Source organism: Monomorium pharaonis, chromosome 8, assembly GCF_013373865.1.
Source record: "Monomorium pharaonis isolate MP-MQ-018 chromosome 8, ASM1337386v2, whole genome shotgun sequence".
NCBI classification, from domain to species: Eukaryota; Metazoa; Arthropoda; class Insecta; order Hymenoptera; family Formicidae; genus Monomorium; species Monomorium pharaonis.
Window position 1 is genome coordinate 17,630,434 of NC_050474.1, and position 21,306 is coordinate 17,651,739.

Below are 21,306 nucleotides of genomic sequence, written 5' to 3' on the forward strand. Positions count from 1 at the left end.
AATAATCGATCTAACATAGTAAACATTAACATTTCTTCAAATATCTTCTAATAAAAGTTTATATTAAAAACAGACCTTGTTGGTATTAAATGAATGTTGCTCAGATAATTTTGACGCGACGTTTCTTAGCCAAGCATCTGTCTCCTCGAGGAATAATTTATAAGTATGAATTTCTTGACTGCGCTTCTCTCGGCTGGCTCGTGCCTGTTCGAGGGTCACTTTTCCTTGTTCTGCTTGATCGAGAAGAGAAGTAACGTGCGTATGAATTCCCGTTAAAGCAACTAAGAGCTTTTGTGACTCAATGTCGGCAGGAATTTCATGTAATTGTTTTTGAAGTTGTGTAGCTTCTTCGTCGTAAGTCCGAAGTTCCGTCAATACAGCCTAAAGCAGATAGAAAGAATCTTTCAAATTTTATAATAAAACAATCGAACTTTTCCAATATATTTTTTGTACAACAATATTCAGATAATATCTCGTTAAAGTTAAAAGTTAATAAAATTAAAAAATTAAAGTAATTTTTAACTTAATTTAGTTAATTTTAGTAATTTTTTTTAATTTCAGCTAGTTATATTTTAAATACATAAACCATAACTTACTAATTTTGCAACAGGCTTTAAATTACCCATGAAAAAATGATTTAGATATAATTATATATGACGTCATATACAATTATATATAATTATATATGATTTATATATACCAGCATATATAATTGTATATAAATTATATATGGGCCCCATATATAATTTATATATAATTTATATATAGACTCCGTTGTTCTTGTTCTTTCGTATATAAAATTATATATGACTTTATATGACTATATATATATCTATATATGATCACTCAACTTCAATAGATACAATCAGATATGACTATATATATAATCATATAAAGCATTTGCAGTTCTTCAGATATAACCGGGCAAGAACAATGGAGTCTATATATAAAAATATATACAAATATATATAAATTATATATAATTATATATATAATTGTATATGACGTCATATATAATTATATCTAAATCATTTTTTCATGGGTTGTTGCTCTGTCATGCTAAACATATTTATATTCCGTTGATACTGACTTTAAAAGTAAGTCGAAACATGTACAGTTTTATCTTAAATTGTTGCTCCGTCATGTTAAATATATTTATATTCCGTTGATAATGACTTTAAAAATAAGCCGAAACGCGTACAGTTTTATCTTTATTTATATAGATAATGCGTTTACGTTTTGTCATCTTTATATATTTTAAATGTTATTTGATGCCTTTGATTTAATTAAAAGTTGACACGTGACATGAAATTTTAGTTTCATTTGCGCCTTAATTTCCGCGCTGACTCACATCACCCGTATATTTTGTATTTTAAATTTGGTGCATCCAAAATAACTAATTGTTATTTTTCTTCTATAATTTATCAATATTTAATTCAATTAATTTTTATTTTAATTTTTTTAACTAAATTAGTTTCTTGATAACTTTTAATATAGCTAAATTAACATTAAAAATTATTAACTTTAAAATAACTTTTAAAAGTTATTAACCTATCCAGACCTGATAAAAATAACTGACAAAGATAATAATACAAACTTGATAAAAATTTTTTACTTTTCTTATTTTTTTATTAATTTTAATTTCAGTAAAAATTTAATAATTATATCTATAAATTTTTATATATTTTATTTTGCATTCTTACCATAAGAGATGAAAGCATAGATTCTATGCTGTCTCGGGGCAAGTAAGCCATCGTTTTTTCGAGATTTGAAAGTCTTGCTTGTAGAGAAGCGAGGCCTTCTTCGACATCCTAAAACACAAATAATTGTTAACAATTTCATCGTCAACCACGAAATTTCTTTCTACTTCATGCCGTGCACACGACGGAATCCAATCAGTTTTTCACGCTGTATATTAATTTTATTAACTGAAAACTCTTAAAAACCTGTAAAGAAAGATGTTATCTGACATTACAAAATGGCACACTGCAAAATACAATGAAAGCACATTGATGAGGACAGCTCCTTCAATATCTGTTATACAAATATATACAAACACTTGCTATGTATGGAGAGATAAATTCTCATCATGCAAATTATTAATTTTCAACAAATTATTAATAAACTTTGAGGGATACCTCCCTAAACAACTTGAATGCAAAGACCTGTCACGTAAAGTTGCCAGCAACCAAAAGTAGAAAAGATTCAGGAACTATTTTGCATTTATTATAAAAATAACTTTTATCTTTTATGAGTTACTGATAATTATATCGATTATTTTGCGTGAATTATTTTGTCAATAATTCATACTTCACGCTTATAATATCGTATGTTTTCAATTTTCAATATTACAAGCTATATACTATATATATTAATGTAATAAAAAATAACTTCTAAAATACGCTCAATATAAAAGCTATTTAATAAATATCACACACATATAAATATAACACATAAAAAGCACATATTTGGAAGCGGAATAAGCATGCAGTACAAAATTATCTTTTACAAAAGGAAGATACACAAATGTTATCGCTACTTCATACAAATGACAAGAATATAGTAATCTAGTAATTAACTTTGTATGTACACAAGTTATATATAGCGATAAAAGAATAAAATGTTTTATTAGATGAGAAATTAGAACAGTGTTATAATAATAATTCGATAACATCAATAACAGGGAGAGAAGCGACAACGATATGTTTATGTATGCACGAGCTGTAATCGACGGCACAAGAAATCGCATACATTGGGCTCAGTTCAGTCGAACAAGAAAAAGAAAACGTAGTCGTTTTACAAAAACGAGAGACAGAGAGAGCGAAAAACCAGTGGCAGACAATTCAGATAACTAAATACAACAAGTACATATACATATACATGTATATATACATATGGCAGCGGGCTTGGTTCAAATTCGACTAGAACAAGACCGAACACTGGCCGTGACGGTGATCGCACCTGGATCCTGCGTATCCTTCTTTCAGCCTCGCCTTTAGTCGTTTCTCTCTCCACCTCCCCGTTCGGGCTGCACCGTTGCACGGATCCCTCCCTCTTCTCCTCACCTAAATGCAGTTTGGATTGTGGACGAAGATGGGCAAAGGTCGACGACGTGGTGCAAGTGCTAGGATGATCGGGACTTTGGAAGTTACTCGAAGAAGAGTCAGTAGGGCATTCCTTTAGAGTTATTTCGGCATCTGCGAGAGACTCCACACGCGACTCGGTCTGCGGGTCATGGGAGGGAGGGGACGACACGGGAGATGATGACTGGACATCGCTCGGCAACGAGTCATCCAAAGATAAACCCGAATCGAATGTTGGAACCTCGTTCGTTCCGAGTGGGAGACTATGATCCATCGTCCGCTCGCTCTCGCTCGATAGGTACGTGCTATAATCGCTCCAGCTACACATGCCACCAGGTAGATCGGCTACCATACGCTCCGTCTGGGGTGCGCCCAGAAGGGAACGCGAATTTCCACAAGAATCCCGTGACCTACTGCCACCGCCGCTACCACCGCCACCCGAATTGTCATCGTCGTGATCGCGGGGGCGATGACGATCATCGGAATCACGTTTACTGTCGTCCGAGAGACTCTTGTATAAGGCTAGACTCTCGAAATGATCACGCTCGGCTTCGTGATAGAGTCGTTTGTCGGGCCAAAAGCCATCGTCGATGGACAGGAAACGTGAGCTGCACAAGTCGGCTGCAGGCTGTTCCTGCAGGAGGGACGGAACGCACTTCCGCCGTTCGGGACTTAGAACTAAGATCTCGTCTGCTATATAGAATTGTACTTTGGGTTTAGACGGCTCGACCGAAACGTCATTGTCTTGTTCGATACTTGCGACGCGCTTCAATTTGTCTTCGTCATCGAAGGATTGTTGCACGGTGGAGGACAATTTGTCTGACGGTGGAGAATGTTTTATAATCGCATTGGTAGTGGCACACGGTGGCTCTTCTTGTACGCAGACGTTATTAATTGGAATGGACGTGTCCATTTTTATTTCATCAATAGAATTATCTGTTTTATCTGATACCTCCACCGACTCGACCTTTGTGATATCATTGCCTAACGGTGGAGAATGTTTTATAATCGCATTGGTAGTGGCACACGGTGGCTCTTCTTGTACGCAGACGTTATTAATTGGAATGGACGTGTCCATTTTTATTTCATCAATAGATTTATCTGTTTTATCTAATACCTCCACCGACTCGACCTTTGTGATATCATTGGTAATTGTAGTATCGTTCAGTTTCAAAGTGTCATCAGGGTCATGATGCGACGCCTCTCTTTGAGGTAACTCAATTTTTTCTGTCAAAGTAATGTTACTAACGGGTGCTTCGGTTTCAGAGACATTTTCTTTGGATTCTATAACATCTTCTTGCTTAATTATTTCAGAGGCAACAGAGAAATCGTTCTCGTCAATTATGTCTTTTGGAGACTGTGAAATTTCAGTCACTTCGTTATCTAATACCTGATCTTTGACATTTTCTTTCTGCATAATATCGCGTTCTACTATGTCTTTAGACAAATTTATGGTCTCATTGTTTTCTGCAGCGGATACCGTTTCGATTTCCTTAGAGTCAGTAAGTGTCGTTGTCAAATTTTGAGCGTTAGGTTCATCATCTTTTTGTCGTTTTTCTTTCTTTGATTTGGATTTGCTTTTAACTTTCTGTTTGTCTTTGATCGAAGTTATTTGCGAGAGTGGGGTTTTATTTTCAACCTCAGATTTTTCCGAAGACTGCTCAATTTCTTTTATTTGTACAGACTGTGTTTCAGTTATCAATTCATTGTCTATTTTATCGTCTTTTGATGCTGCTGTATTTGGAATTATTCCTTCTGTTACTTTAATCGTTTCTTCAATTTCTATATTTTTAACGACATTTATATCATCCGATAAATCAGTGGATTTGTTTTGGATTATTTTTGTTTTTTTCTTCTGTTTTCGTTTTTCCGCTTTTGTGAGTTTAGGAATTTCTTTTTCTTCCACTACATTTTCTTCCACCTTTTCTAAATGAGATTCTTTACATGTCTTTGCATCTTCTGATTCGTTAACTGTAGTCTTTCGTTCAATATTTTCTTGTTCTGTAATTTCACCAGTTATGTCCTGTTTAATATTTTCTATTGGATTTTCTTCATTTTCAGCATGTATAGGTACATTACATAATGTATCTGTAATAATTACTTCCTCGAGTTTTATTTGTACTTTATCATCTATTTTTGACTCCACTGAGGATTCTGTTTTCAAATCTCCAGCTATCTTTTTGTCTATGTCAGAAACGTTTTTACTCATTTGTTCATTCGCGAGTTTTCCTATTTTATTTTTCTTCTTTTTAGATTTAGTAGCACTGGCTTGTTCCATAACCGGAAGTGTTTTCACATCTTTGCATTTATCCTCTAGAGCATGTTCTGTATCTTTACTTAACTGTGTTTCTTTTACTGACTGATTTTTAATATTTGCTGATTGAATCCCATTACATTCTGTTTCATTTTCATTTGCAGATTTTTTATCCTCTTTTGATTTTTCGGTTTGCCTTATATCTTTTATATTTTGTTCTTTGACTTCAATCTGTTGTTTTACAGGATCTTTACCGGATTTATTCTTCGACTTATTCTTTTTATTTTTAAACGTTCCGTCTGACACGGGTTTTGTTCCTTGAATAATATTGCTCTTATCATCATCCGCAAGCTTGCTTTTACTTCTTTCTTCACTCAAATCATTTTTCTGCTTGTCTTTATCGATGCTTTTAGAAGTATGTGCCTTTTTAGATGGTTTGACATTTTCTTCTTTAATAACCTGTGCCAATTCGTCACTCTTGTCAACCGTTTTCTGTTCATCATGTTTCTGTACAGCTTGTTCAATATCCTCCTTGACTTTAACATCTTTACCACTTTCAGATTTTACATCTGGTGTTTTAATTTCCTCATTGCTAACCGAATTTGACGTTTCTGCAATCGCGTGTTTGTAATCTCGCCTAGCACTTCTTGAGCGCGATCTAGAACGTCTGGACCGTAACTCCTTTCGATTAACGAATTCTATAAAACCTTGTTCGTCCACTTGAACTAAATTCTCTATAGGTTCCTGTTTAGGAGCCTCCTCCACATAAATTTGAACTTGCGTTGGAACCTGTTCCGATTTAGAAAGATTTAACTCGGGATTAATAATATCATTAACTTCCGCCGTTTCTGCAGATTTTTTACCAACTATTGCAGCCCATGTGTTTTCCGCTTTTGCATATGTTTCATTTTCTTTCATATTGTTAGAATTAACAGAGATGGTTGAAGCGACCAATGTTTCTTTTTCCACTTCTTCTACCCATGGAATTAATTCTTCTTGAGAAACAAGGTTTGGATCAACCGTTTGGTGGTCAGAAGATTGCTGCACTACCATTTCATCTTGTTTATTATCCTCCTCTATTGGACTGTGCGACTTCTCTGTACCAACATCTTCGTGTACTTCGTCTGAAATCGACATTTTTACATCAACCGTTAAATGGTCATTCTTTAGTGGAACAGGTTTAATCGAACACGTTTCTTCTTGAGAAGTCTGAGGAGAAATTCTTTGAGAAGACGCTGTGACTTCCGCGTAAGATTTGTTACTCTCTTTAAGCTGTTTCAACGGTACATTGGATTTTTCTGTTATCGGTTTGACAGTTTCGTCTGTCATTGTTGTCTTTAATTCCTCGATTTTGCTAATTTGACTTTCTAATGACGGCGAATGCGCCGTAGGCGTTTCTGCTTTTGAAGGTATTTCACATGAATCATGCACACTCGATACTTGCGGTTGATTCACATTCGTAACACTGTCGCTTGTATCTTGAGGAATAACAACGGGTGTTTGAGTATTCAAAGATTCATCTTTTGAAACGACTGTTGTTTCCATTGTACCTCTTGTACCAACAATGGCTGCCCATGATTTGGCGTTCGGATTCAATCGAGTGTCGTATTTAACGTCATCTTTTGATTCCTGTTGTTTTTGCACAATTGATGATATTTCAGATTCGCTTTCTGTTGCTTTAGAAAGTTCAATATTGTCATCTTTCTTTATGTTATCTTCACGTTTTACTCTTGCTGATTTCTCTTTTAAAGTATTCTCAGATTTTTTGTTTTGTTTTTTGGATTTCTTGTCAGATTTCGATTTGCGTTCTTCATGTTTTGATAATGGCTTCTCATATTCTTCATCAATCGTATCTTGCGATTTTGATTTCGATACTGATTCGTCTAACAGTTTTGATTTTAAATTATCTTTATGCAATGCACTCTGTTGTTCATCCGCTCTCAAAGATTCTTCTGCTTCTTTTATTTTTAAATCACTTTTGTTTTCCAATTTTTTATGTTCTTCTAAATTACTTTGTAATAATGGCAAATCATCTCCAACAATGTTTGTTTTAATCTCTGTTATGTCACTTTGTTTTTTTAAACTTTTAGTTTTCGCTTTAGTTTTCATGATTTTATCATGTTTCGATTCTTTCTTTTTCTTCGATTGATTTTTCGTTCTGTCGCTTTGTTTTTCATCTGTCAAAGTTTCATTTTGAATATCTTTTATGATAGTATGATATTCATCTTTTATAGCAATTTTGGCTAGAGATGTATTATTTAGAGCTTCAGTCTTCAATTCTTCCGTTTCAATTTTTTCTCCTGCCGTTGTCATTTCTTTTTCAATTTGTTCATTTTGTTGTTCAATAATCGGTTCTTTCTGTTCAACTTTATTTTCGTGTTTTTCAATTACTGATTCATTTTTTTCGTTTTCTTTTTCACCGATTTGTTGTTCAGCTTCTTTCCTTTCAATCGTTCCTTCTATTTTTTCATCCTCTTTTTCTGTTTCCAGCTCATCAAAATCATCAATTATAATTTGTTCCTCAAGAAGAGCCATCCAAGCATCATCAGATTCTAAGTGTACAGATGGTATTTTTTCTGGCCTTGCTTTAGTTTCTTGCTCGATTTCAACATCATTTTTCATAACAGTTTTGTCTGCAATATTTACATCTGTTATTGGTTCAGTATCTGTTGACTGATTGTCATCGATTTCTTTCGTAGGTAATTCAACGATGACATAATTTAATTCAGTAATTATTTGTGATATTGAATCACTCGTAGTATTAACTAAATTTGTTATATCAGTAAATGGCATGTTAACAGATGTGCTAACTAACGTAGCCGGTTCCTGATTTTCTTCAACTGATTTTGTGCACAATGGAACTTCTAAAACTTCAAAACTGGCGCTTAATAAATCTTTTTTTACCTGTACTCCATCTATTTGACCCTGGCTTTCGACATTTATCAGTTCTTTATTTACGGTTTCATCAATTGCGTTTTCTTCTGAATTAATTGAATCGTCAAGATTATCCTCAATTATCATTGGTTCATCTAAAATATACATCCACGAATCATCGGAAACTAAGCGTACAGATTGCTGTAAATCGCATTTCTCATCTTTATTTTCACTATCATCTGTTTCAATTGTTTTAAGTTTCTTATCTGTATTAATCGCAGTATTATCTTCTGCAAAATCAGACGCTACATTTATTGTTTCTTTTCCTTCAATAATTTGTTTCTCTTTTTCCATCGCAGTTTTTGTAGATGTTTCAGAATTATCAGACGAGACAGATACTGATTTTTCAGGGATAAATTTCGTTTTAACCCAATCCGATTCAAATTTGTTAAAACTCATGATCGGATACTTTGGCGCCTCTGTCATAAGAGCATGTCTTCTGTTATCTACTTCACACATTTCTTGACTCGCCGATTTAATAGGTTTCATTATCGATTCTTGTATAATTCTTTCTACACTCTCCGATCTTGTCGAAATAGCAGGTAGTTGTGGTTCTTTTACTACTTTGACGACTTTGAAATAACGGTAAAAATTACTTTCTGCATTATTGTAAGCATGGCGGTCCATGGCATAAGGTTTAATAAGATCTAATAAATATTCAGGCACTATTTCCTTCTTTATTTTTATGCTTTCGAATATTCCTTCGTTAATTAGGCATTCGCTTTCACGCTTTATCACAAACTCTACTTTTTCATCCGCCACTTTTTCCTGATTCTTCTCTATTGTATCGACACTACTGACTTTATTTCCATTTATACATTTATCCTTCTCCTTCATTGAAAAAATATGTGCGTCAACTTGACTAGTTTCATCACTTACTACAGTATTATCATTTTTAACTGAACTATCAATACTCTGATTTTCTAGAATATTGTCATTTTGTGAAATAGTGTCAACGGTTACAATTCCTAACGTCGTTGTCGTAATAGCGTTGTCTTTCTCTATGTTATCATTTTCGCATTTCTCTTTAGGAACTTCTAATTGATCTCCCAAACCTTCCGTGTTATCTAATTGAGCAATATGTTCTCCCCTTTCGGGTGCAGTAATTATCGATGGGTACTTTCTTGACACATCGCGACTCTCTGAAATGTTCGAACAAACCCTTCTCCTATCTTTCACGCTACCGAACAGAGCGGATTCGTCGGATATCACGATGTTCTCGGTAGAAATCGCGGAAGTTGAGCCTACTTCCTGAGAAATCGCTGCCTGATCCGATTGCACCGAATAACTACTAGCGAGAGAATCATTCGGTACCCTAGCATAAGTAGTAGTAAGACTAGCCTCAACGGTTTCAGGACGCAAAGTGATCAACTCGGTAACTTTGGAACTTACGATTTTGGGAAGGGGTATGTTTTCTATGATCTCTACCGACTTGACAGATTTAACATTGGATGGCTTGACTTTTACCAATCCTGGAACGCTGGTGGTGGTTGTTACGGTCGTAACCGTTTTCTCTATAATCAGAGCCTTCCCCGTCAAAGACGGTTGCTCATATTCCAGGTTATCAGTATGCATTTCGTCTACGAGTTTTTCGTGTATTTGAGCTTCGTCGATTGAATCATTCGAAACTTTAGAACCAAATTTAATTTCAGCCTCAGCCTTTTTCGATGACTCTTGCGTCTTTTCGATATCAATATTATCAATTTTCGCAAGAGGAGATAGATTTTCACTAAGCTTTTCTTCTTTCGAACTGGTTGTAAGCTTCAAAGTTTCTTTCTTCCCTGAATTATCCTTGAAAACGATCTCTTCTTGAAGCTTATCATGAAAGGAGGAAGATTGTTTTGTTTGCTCAGCTATGTGCTTAGGAATTTGGCGTTCTTTTCTCTTCGTGCGTTTCGACGTCTTTTCTTTAGGTATATCCTTTGGTTTTTCAATATCCTCTTTCATTAAAGAATTTTTATTGTCGTCGGTTTTAATATCTTCGTTTTTAACAATTGCTTCGTGATCCAGTTTCCCGTTTGTAGTATTCTGACATTTTTCTTCAACATCCGTAGTGGTATAATTTATTTCTGAAGAAACTTGAGATTCCTTAGAAAATGTTTCAGTAACAGAGACAGTTTCAACATTTTCAGGTGCTGTAGAAATTGCCAAATCCATTACTGTTGGTTTTTCAGCCAAAGTTGAAGCTGCTTCTGGTTTATCATCTTCGGTAAGCTTAATAGATTCACCTAATTCTACGATTACAGATGCTGCAGTCTCAACCACATTATTTAAATTAGAGCCTTCCGGCAATTTTATATCGTGCATCGATCGAATGACAGCCTTGTCTTTCGATTTGCCCTTTTTCTTACTTTTAGGAACAGTTTCTGGCGCGCGTTTATTAACTTGACCGAGTGCTATATCTTCTCCTTCGTCTATTTTAGCGCCGTAGTTATTTTCGGTGTCTACTTTTGATTGAATTAAGCAACTGTTATTAGACACTGATATACGTTGCTCAACCAGGTTTGTTTCTTCTACGGATTGTTTTTCAGTTTCTATCATAGGTGCAATTAAAGATTCGATGTTAAGGTCTTTCTTTCCGCCAGATTTATTTTCCATAAATGGTGATGTTTCATTACTATCTTCTTTTCTTTTACCTTTATCTTGAATTTTATTAAGTTTCGCCTTTTCGGATTTTTTCTGTTTCATTGTTTTTGTTTGTTTTTCTACTTCTCGGTTTTCAATTTCTTTATCAATCATTTTACTGTTACTAACAATAGTTTCTCTTTCATTTACTGTAGTTTCGAAATTTTCTTTTGTAAAGTTTTCTGCTTCTAATTTAGCATTTATTTGGTGCTCTGCTTCTTTGTCTTCTGTCAATTCTTTAACTCCAGCTGTATCATATGTTTTATCGTTTTTATACGTAATATCAATTTGTACAATTTCTTGTGCTATTTGCTGAACAGTCTCAGGCAATGGCACGACTTCTTTTGAAGTTTCCTGAATTGTCGCTGCTGTTTCTGCAGCTTTAGTTTCGTCCTTTTTGATATCATTTATTTTACCGTTTATTTCAATTTCATCTAAAGCTTTAGTTGTCGAAATTGATGATGTATCAATTGCGGCCTTAGATTTTATTTTACTTTTAGAGGCTTTATCTTTCTTTCGAGAATTAGTTTTATTCTTCGTGTTTTCGTTTACCTCGGTAACGACTTTTATAATATCAAGCGCCTTTGGATCAAGATCTTTTATTTCACGTTCACTCAATGATTTATTAATTAATTCCAAAGACTTATCATCATTTTTTTCTTTACTGATCTCAAGTTTTTCCTGATTCATATTACTGTCCTCAGTTTCCAGTTTCGACTCTTTTGATGACTTTGTTTTGTTCTTTTCGTTTTTAAATGAATCTTTATGTTTTTTTGTACTTTCAATTTTTGTCATTTCATTTACATTTCCCAACTCGATATTTTGAATGGCTGATAATTTTACAGTCTCGGTTTTGTTGTTTTCATTGACAATATTTGTTTGATCCTTTCTCTCATTGCTTAAAACGTCCGATTGATCTTGAAGTTTATTTTTAGAAATTTCTTTTCTTTGTTCTTTAGCCTTCGTATTCTTATCAGTTTTATTTTTACATTTTATTGTATTGTCAGGCTTGTCAAAATTAGTACAAATATTGTTGTCGATTTGAAATTCATTTTTTAACATTTCCTTAGAAGTATCTTTTACTTCCTCTTCATTTTTAGAGACTTTCGCGTCTTTCATATCTTTTTTATCTTCCGTGTTATCTTTTAAAATACTTTGATCGCTTGCTTTAGTTTGTTTTGACAATGTGACATGTTCCGTGGTTTCTTTTATTCTTGCTTCTTTAGATTTTCCTGATTTTCTGGGCTTCTCGGCAGATTTGTTTTGTTTTCTATCATCGTCATCTTTATATTTTTCCATGGGTTCATTAATAGAATCTCGAGGTTTGTTTTGTTCCTTATTTTGCTCTTTTGGCTTGTCTTTCTGAGACTTCGTTTTCTGTTTATCCATATCTTCAATCTCTTTAAGGGCTTTGTCAATTTCATCTTTTACTGACTTATCTATTTTCTTTTTCTTTTGCTTACGTTTCTTTTCTTGCGATAGATCTGCTGCATCTAAATCAATGGCTGACCTTTTTTGCTGCACTGGTTTGTCCTCCTTTTGCGCTGGGCTGTCGATAGTTTCATTGGAAACTGGTTCGTCTTGTGTTTCCACCAATTGCTTCAGCAGAGTTAATTTTTCTTGCTTTTGTTTCTCTTTCGGTTTATCGATAGGTTTGCGAGATTTTTTCTCATCCGTTTGCCTAGTTTTGTCATTCGATTGATGTTCCCTCTTTCTGACTTCTCGTTTCTTCATTGTATCCCAATCGTTCTCTTTGGATTGTCTAGCTTGCTCTGACGTATCCGCGAACGATTGCAAATCTCGCTCGGGTTTTGATTCCTGCAACGACGATAATTTGCAGAATGATAACTCGACTGATTCTTTTGGCGAAATAGAACGCTCCTTATCGTGGTAACTCGCGGCTGGCGATTCGCTGACGCGTATCGAAGTGACACGTGGATTGAGTCCTTGCGAAAGTATTTGCGCATACGAGAAAGTTTGTCCTTTGACTTCCGCATTGTTCAACGACGTATTCCTTCCTTCTGCTTTGCTCGTTGTAGAAGTTTCTACATCTGAGACATTTACAGGCTTTGGCTGATCAACAGATTTAGTCGCGATCGCGTCTTTGGAAACCTCAGGTTGTTTAACTACTGGCACCTCGACGGGTTTCTCCATCAAGGTCGCGGTTGCGCGTCTCATGTTCTCATGCGTCTCGTTAACGGGCTGCTGCATCGGCTGCGTTTGTTGATAAATATCCGGCGCCGAAATATACGCAGTTTGCGTGACGTAGTGTTCCGGCGCGTAAGCCAAGGAGCCACTATTGTAAGGATCCAAGCTCATTGGATTAATTTGCTGCATTTGCTGATGATGACCGGGTGGCGCGTAAACGTACGCGCTCACTGGATACGTTCCGAGATGAGACCCGATGAAACCTACCAGTTCCGGCATAGTTTCCGGTATCATGTAATCGTAGACCTCCGTCTGCGATTGCGGCTGTCTCGGAACGTTCTCGTACGGCTCCACGTGTTGCAGCATGTTGTAATCCTGCAGGGCCTCGTCAGTCCAACTGGTCGGTTCAGATTCAGCGTAGCTTTGATCCTCCGCGTTGTCCTCCGTGGAAATTTCAGGGGGTTGACAGTAAGTCGTCTCCGCGATTCGCACGTCTTCCACCTGTACCTCTTGCGTCGGTACGACCGGCTGAACCTCCACGATTTGTTGTGACTTGTCGGCACTCATCGCGAATGTAACTTGCTCCGCGCGAGGAACTTCGGCTCGACCGCGTCGTGACTCGCCGGATAGGGAAACCATTTTTTGCGCGGGTGGCAGCTGCGCAGAGGCTGCGTTGACGTCTTGCGCCGTCGCCTGTGAGCATCCGCGAAGGATATCGGCATAGGAGGTGGAACCGGGCACCCACATGGGACTGGGCGAACGTCCTCTTCGTTCTTCACGCGGCGCTAAAGTGCTCCTCGCGGGCTGCTCCGCTTGTGCTTCCTGCTTTGAACTCGCGTCAGGTCGAAGGTCGTCGCGTCCGTCAGTTTCATCTCCTTTCCGATGCGCTGTCGCCCTTGGCTCTTTCACTCTGGAGTTGTTTGTTTTGCGCGTGGGCGATCGTCCTCGACGTGGCGCAGGCGACACGACGACGACCTCGGGAACAGTTTGCCGACATTCTTCCGCGCCCCGATCGTCTGTCGTTTGCACGCGTGTCTCAGTTCGCGGCTGCGATTTCAATTTGTTCACGTCTGCATCTTTCTCCGGAAGAGCTTGCGTCTTTGAGACCTGTGCCTCCAACGAAGGGGCATGTTCCACAGCCAACTTTTGAGCTCGCGTAACCACGTTAGATTGTAATACTTGCGCGGTCATGATGGGAGGAGTGACTTCTCGTTGGTGTCTATACGGACTACAGTTTCTCGAGCTCGGACTATTGGTACGTCCCGCTGCGATATCGGCATACGAGGCTTGGCCTACGAACCGGCACTCGTTGATGGGTACGTAGTATGGATCCACCGCGTGTATCTGATCCACCAGCGTCTTGCTGCGTTGCTTCCAATCCTCCATCCGTTGCTGCAGGCTCTGCTTTATCCACAGCGGAATGTCAGCCAAGGCACAGCAATGGAATACATATACTATGTCAATTTTCTGTTTTTTTTTCATCGTGGGATGGGGAGAGATGATATTCGTTTTTTTTAAGCCAAGGTTTTCATTCGAGTAGGTCGCATTGGAGTATGTATGTCGAAAAACCTCTTTCGGGATTTTACATAAGTAAAATGAGTGGGTTTCGTGAATGAATGTTTACTCGAATATTCGATTGACAGTGAACGGGCCTTTTATTTTTTCCTTTACTTAATCACGTCATATAGCTACTTAAGCACAAGATATTTAGGACAGAAGATGCGCACTCATACAATGGTAACGTAATCGCGTTTTCGTAATCTCACAGAGTGACATCTATTAGAAAATAAGTGCTCGATAAAAACTTATTTAGAAAAATTACGTGGTACTAAAAAGAAAATCGTTCGTTTCCTACCGAAGAACGTCGACGACGAAGACGAGAACGGATTTCACTTTACACTTCTTTCTATCTCGCCTTCGTCGCTAATGTTGCATTCGATCGAATTTTGCACGTGTAATTTGATACGCCACGGCTGTCGTCGTCGTTACTCATTGGCAGAAGTAGGCGAGTAAGAATTACAGAACCGATAACACTCGAGACGGATAATGTCTACCCGTAAAGCTAAAAAAAATGAAGATAACGACAACGAGAGCCGGAGCTCGTTCAACGGGGGTAGATCTCTATTGTCATGGGTCCAAGGGTTCCAAGTCCGGTGTGCCACGCTGCACGAGTAGCTTAGACCTCTCGGTGCGCGCCTGGATTTTACTTTGCAAGGCTTTGATTTTCTCACGGTAGATCTGACCGCGCGGAATTCGCAAATCGAGAGGGTTAACACGTCGAACGAGCGAGAGGGACGGAGTGAGGGCGGTTACATCAATTGTGACGGTTAACAATGGCGACATTGAATAGAAGGAGAAGGGCAGAGCATGTAAAAGTCAAAGATCAAAGATGAATGACGAACGAAATGGTAACGGTCCCGGTGACAACCCGTAGACAAACGTAGATGACGATGATTGCAACAGGATCGAGATAATGATGAAGCGTACGAGGATGTGAAAAAGTTGGCAGATAAAGTAGCACAGGCGATCGTTGGAAGTGACGAGGGTATGAAGGAATGAGGGGTACAGCAAAGAAAAATTCATAAATGAAACAACTGGTAAGTAAAATGAATGTAATGAAATAATAACAAACGTAAACTAATGCATATTTGTAAAAAAAAAAAGAGAAAAGAAGTTCCGCATTTCCGTCTGCGTGTCTCTCATAATCTCGACACGTGTCCTGACATCGGAGGTCACTTGATTTGGCCTATAGCTTGTATATACGTTTCAGGATTACAATGACCTAACTTAAAGATCACGTAAGGGATGCATACGTGTGAACGGTGCATGACACGCTTTACGTGAATGTGCGGCAGTACTTCGCGTCTTGCTTACTACTGTGGTCTTTCATTCTAGAACGTAAGTGGCGTAATGTGCGTGATTACTTAAATTACGTAAACATACACGCGCGCACACATGGACAGAGATATGTAAAGAGAAAGATATGTATATATATGTATATACATATGCACGTGTGAGCGTATATACGAAGATGTGGCGACGTACACGCGTGATAAGTGTGAAACAGTTAAACAATAAAAAACCAGAAAAAAGAAACACATAAAACAAGCAAAATCAAGTAATCCCCTTCAGAAACGGTAAAAGTACAAAAGTTTTGCCAAAGATTAAGTGATCTTAAGAACTAGGATTCGAGGAAATACATTATACGTGTGTACGTTTGGCAAATGTAAGAAAAGGAACAACATGTGGTTAGAACATGATACCAACCAGTACCCTGTAAGCGGTGTACCACCATGATGAACACGAAATCGAAAATTTTCGAGATTCGATTTCCAATTCGCGAATGTATGTATGTGTATCGTTCATCGCCGTAAAAACGAGATAAAGAAGACCGAAAAATTATTAAATCAATTAAACCAGCTCTGCTGTTTGCTGTAAAAAGGACAGGCAATTTTAGTAAATGTTAGCAAACCGTACGATTGTCTGACAGTAAGATAGTTCAAAAAATCGTACGCAAACTTTAGATTTACTCGATAATATAATTAACGTTTAAAAAAAAATTTTTAAATAAACGCGAAAATCAAATAACGCGCGATTATTAAAATTTAATTTAATAAAATAAAATAGGAAATAATGTTGATGTGTGATACTCCAGATGAAGTTTCGACGTATGAAAGCACAAAATAAAATACGCACGTAAAAAAAAGGGTAGGATATAGGATAAACGATGGATAATATAAACAGTGGAAACATCTTGAATTAATCATTTTAATTGCAATTATTTATAAAACAAATATATAATTATAATTTGATTACGATCTCATTCAAGATGCTTCCAGTCGTGCTTATACATGTAGCTATTAGCCATTTCTTAATTTTTCATTTTATGTAATTAGGAAAAATTGATTTTATTCTTGAATATTTTAAACTTATAGAATTTGTTTGAGATATATAAAAAAATAATTATTTTGTCTTCTACCGTAGTATAGAATGACGATAAATGGCAAATAACTCGAGAGTTAATTCTAGTTATATGTGGTTAATAGCTCGATCGACGGTTAGTTGTAGATCACGTGCGTTCTAATTACTCAAATGAGAAAAGAGATTTGTGTAATCGCGCCCAAAAACGCAGAAAACTACCCCCGACAATAGCGCGCGCGCGCGCGCGCGATATGGCAATTCAAATAGCGATAGAATGACGCGTTCTCCTGGTGGTGGTTTTGAGTTGGTATCGAGCAAATGCAAAAATCAATTGCTGCTTCAGCGCGCTTGTGCAGGTGACAAAAAAGTCGAGGAAATAAGAGTTGTGCCTACCTGTTGCTCTTGAAGAGCCTTTTCCCGGTCAGTCGGCATGTACGTCGGGCTGAGTACCGTCCTCAGCTGTTGCTCCACCTGTACAATGTGCTGTCTCAACTGTTGAATTTCCTAGAAAGGAAACAAAACAATCTCGCTCGATATAGAGGGAAATAAAACTACCGCAGTCGGAAGGCTGAATGCCATATTTTTCCCCCATTTCTCTAACCTGCTGATACTGATCTATCTGCGCTAAACAAACTTCTAGCGCAGTTGTTTGCTCTTTGACGGTGCTGTGAAGGGAGTTCAGTTCGGCAATCAGCTCGTCGGCGGTGTCTTTCACACGATTGTCACCGACGATACCGGACCTAAAGTGCACCTCGAGCTTCTCCACCGAGATCGTGATCTTCGTTTTTTGAATCGCGATATCGCTGAGCATCTTCTCACGAATGGCGTGTTGGTCGCGCAGCGGCTTCTTTTTATTCTGTGGCGATTCCAGCGTCTGCCTGGCCTTCTCCATCCAGCTTCGCACGTCCTTCATCTTCTTCTCGCATTGCTCCCATTCTTCACTTGTCTCTTGCAGCAATGCATTCTGCAATACGGGGATTTTGGTAAACCTAGATAATAGTTAAATTTCGGTCGAAGTGAACTAACCCTTTCTAACAGCTGACCCTCAACCTGAACCTTGCCCTCTTCCGCCTCGGCGAGCTTCTCCGGTAGATCGCCCACGCTAGTTACTTGACCGATGTTCTCCAACTCTCGGCCCATATCACTGAGATTCTTATTCACCTGCTTGCAGCTCTTGACTGCCGTCTATAAAACGAAGGAAGTGTCAATCTAATCGTCGTCGCAGATCTTAAAATGGGGAAAAAAGTTCCTTCGCGCATACCGAATATTCGTGCAGCCTTTGTCTAGCTTGCACAAGAGTGCTGAGCTTCAACGGCTCGACTAGGAATTGTCTTTTCTCCTCCGTCCATGCTTTGACGGCTTCGTAAAGCGTGAGGAACCTCTGCCAGGCATCTAAGGTATCGCCTACGATTTGTTTCTTCTCCTCCAGCCAACTCCTGACCTGCGCCAGCTGTTCGGTTAGATTGCCGATCGTGCTGTTGATCAGTTCCTTCTCAGCGTCGTCCCTCGTGTTCTTGACGATGGTTTGCCCGTTCCTCGTCAGTCGTTCGAGCTTGTCGCTAATCGTGCCCAGTTCGTTCTGTATTTGTCGGAGGTGTTCCCTGAGAATCGCCGGCTCGATCGATCTGTCCTGTACCTTGAGCTCGGCTTGGCGGATCCATGTCTGCACCTCGTCCACGTCGGTCAGATAGTCCGACCTGACGGTCCTGGCACGTTTCTGTTCTCTCTGTTTCTCCTCCATCGTTTGTGCCGTCGCCTCGGCACAAAGCTCGAGTGCGGTCAGATGCTGGGTGATGTCAGTTGGTACTAGCTGCTGGCTAGCTTGGTACCGCGCCTTAATGTTTCCTGAGAACTTCTTGGCGGTATCGACGAGATCCTCAACCTGTGAGCGTAGCTCGCCCAGTTCGATCTCGGTTGCGTCCTGATCAACGCCGTAAACGTACAAATTCGATGCGTTTTCGCGCGCCTCGTTCAATCGCTTTCGCAGACGCTCGATCTCACGTTCGATGTTCTCGAGCGCCTCCAGATCCTCGCTCGCCTTCTCGGACTTTCCACGAAGCGAGCCGACGAGTCTAAAAGGACGATTCAAACGGTGACTCTCTGAGAAAGCCTCTCGCAGAGAGCGACTCTTAAAAATATACTTTTATCATACAGACGTATTAAACCTATGCAAATATACTTGGACATCTAAGGGAAGACTGGCGATTGGTGAGAACAATAAGCTAGATCATTTAATTTATTTTTGAAACTAAAATACCCAGTATTAACACTATATTTTTCTTGAACAAAAAATTGAATAATATCAATTATATGTAAAAATATAAATAGCTAAAATTGCATAAACAGGATGTCCCGAAATTTGCGGATTAAAATATTATAGCAAAAAAGCAAGAAAAATTTCAAAAAATTAAGTAAAGTGCTTTTTATAAATTTTTATTTCTAATAATAATTTTGCAATCTAAAAATTTTAAACCGGCCATTCACAGACTAGACAGTCGCAGGTCCGTGAGTCACGTGGACAATGTTAGTGACCACATGACAGGTACCATTTAAACGATGAATATAAAAATTTCAGGACGGAACATAAGTCCGGGGAGACCAGGATGTAGAACAAAGAGACTGCTCAAAATGACAGGGATATTAAACGATATTTAACGAGTGGGATTATTTTTTTCTCTTTTTGACACTAAGAATCTTTTATTTTTGCAGTAATTCTTATCCAATAGTTCAGCTTCTTCTAATGATTAGATTCTTATTATCCTTAGATTCTTAAATCCTTATATATCAAAGGATTAGAGTCTAATCAATGTTTTATCGTTATATTAAATACCGCTCAATGACCGGCGTTAACAATAGGATTTTTCCGCATCTATTCCATCCTGATATTCCTTCATCCATGGTTTAAAATCTCTAATCTGTAATTTAATTAATTAAACTCTTTTTATCTAACAAATTACTATTTGAAACATAAAATCTATAAATAATTATTTAATTTTTTAGATCTTTTCTGTTATAATATTTTAATTCACGAATTTTTTGACACTCTGTATATGCTGTTTAATTAAAAATTTTTTTATCAGCAATCAAATATTTTGTTTTATATAACAAAAAATTGTGTTGCGTCTATAAAATACAAAAATAAATTTTAAAAATATTTATTGATACTAACAAAAATAGTTTTGTCAAGTACTGTTTATCAAACTGTTTAGTTATAATGTTACTAATTTATTTAGTTAGTGTAAACAATAGTGTAAACAAATATTTTTAATATGTATTTCACAAAAATAATTCATTTTTTTGTATATTATAAGAAATAAAATATTTCGGTTGCTATTTTTTAAAATATCTGAACTAAATAGTTTTTGCTGAAGGTTTCAAATGTTTATTTCTTGTATGTAAAACATAAAAATAGATTATTCTTATCATCGAATAAAACATATTGCATATTCGTGTGTAACTATTGAAATGTCGCTGCGACATTAAAAAAATATTTTGTTGAAACAACAGATAATTTAGTTAGAATGTAATAACAAACAAATCTATTCAATCGATATAAATAAATATTAAGTATAAATATTTTTTGTTTACATGTATTTCTTAGTTATAAATACCTTTTGTTAAAGCTACTAGCCTTTATATATTGTTTGTATATAACAATATACAAAAAATTTAATTTCTTCTGCAAAATACGTAAATAAAAGAGGATTTGTCTATACCATATTAACTAAATAGTTTTCTCCAAAACCATTTAACCTAATTATTTGTTGTAAAAACATTTTAACAAGTATATATATATATATATATAAGTTATAAAATAATATATTAAATATTATATTAATGCTCCACGTGGAAAAATTTTTATGGAACGATCGGTAGTCTTAGGTGATTATTCGTAGTGCGGTGATACGAATTTAGAATCGGAAATGCGTGTCGCTGTGCTTCGGCTGGCCCGATCCCAGGCGAAGTCGCACAGTCGAGGCAGCCTTGGCTAAAAGTAGACGAAGGAAGTAGGTATGGGAGTTTGGCCGACTATTCAAACTTGCGGTACACCACGAGGAAGACAATGTTCAAGGAAGATGTTACATGATTTTACGAAATAATTATTTCATTTCAGCATCCACACATTATCGATGCATCTCGAAACAAAATTATTTAATAATAAACGTTTTAATATTATTTTTTACATTATTTTTTTATCAGAACAAAGAAATAAAATACCCAATTTTGCAATAAAACTTTATAATAACATAATTTTGCATTTTATATTTACTAAAGATTTTTTGTAATAAATGAGGAAAAACCTCTTTTTTAAACACGAACCATGCAAATTATACAATTTTT

At 37.0% G+C, this 21,306-nt stretch overlaps 1 protein-coding gene across 13 annotated transcripts in view; it reads right to left on the bottom strand.

Annotated features, from left to right (window-relative positions):
- The window catches only part of LOC105833865 (nesprin-1), a 138,787-nt gene that overhangs the window by 36,339 nt on the left and 81,142 nt on the right, over positions 1-21,306 (bottom strand). For 9 of the 13 annotated variants that reach the window (XM_036290847.1, XM_036290846.1, XM_036290842.1 and 6 more), the window contains 7 exons: positions 18,227-19,037; positions 17,992-18,150; positions 17,567-17,929; positions 17,359-17,469; positions 2,962-14,448; positions 1,704-1,811; positions 76-381 (listed from right to left, as the gene is read on the bottom strand). In XM_036290847.1, the coding sequence (XP_036146740.1) occupies positions 76-381; positions 1,704-1,811; positions 2,962-14,448; positions 17,359-17,469; positions 17,567-17,929; positions 17,992-18,150; positions 18,227-19,037 (13,345 nt within the window). Of the gene's footprint in view, positions 1-75; positions 382-1,703; positions 1,812-2,961; positions 14,449-14,675; positions 15,283-17,358; positions 17,470-17,566; positions 17,930-17,991; positions 18,151-18,226; positions 19,038-21,306 lie in introns of those variants that run through there. The other 4 variants (XM_036290848.1, XM_012675911.3, XM_012675921.3 and 1 more) reach the window with 4 other exon arrangements.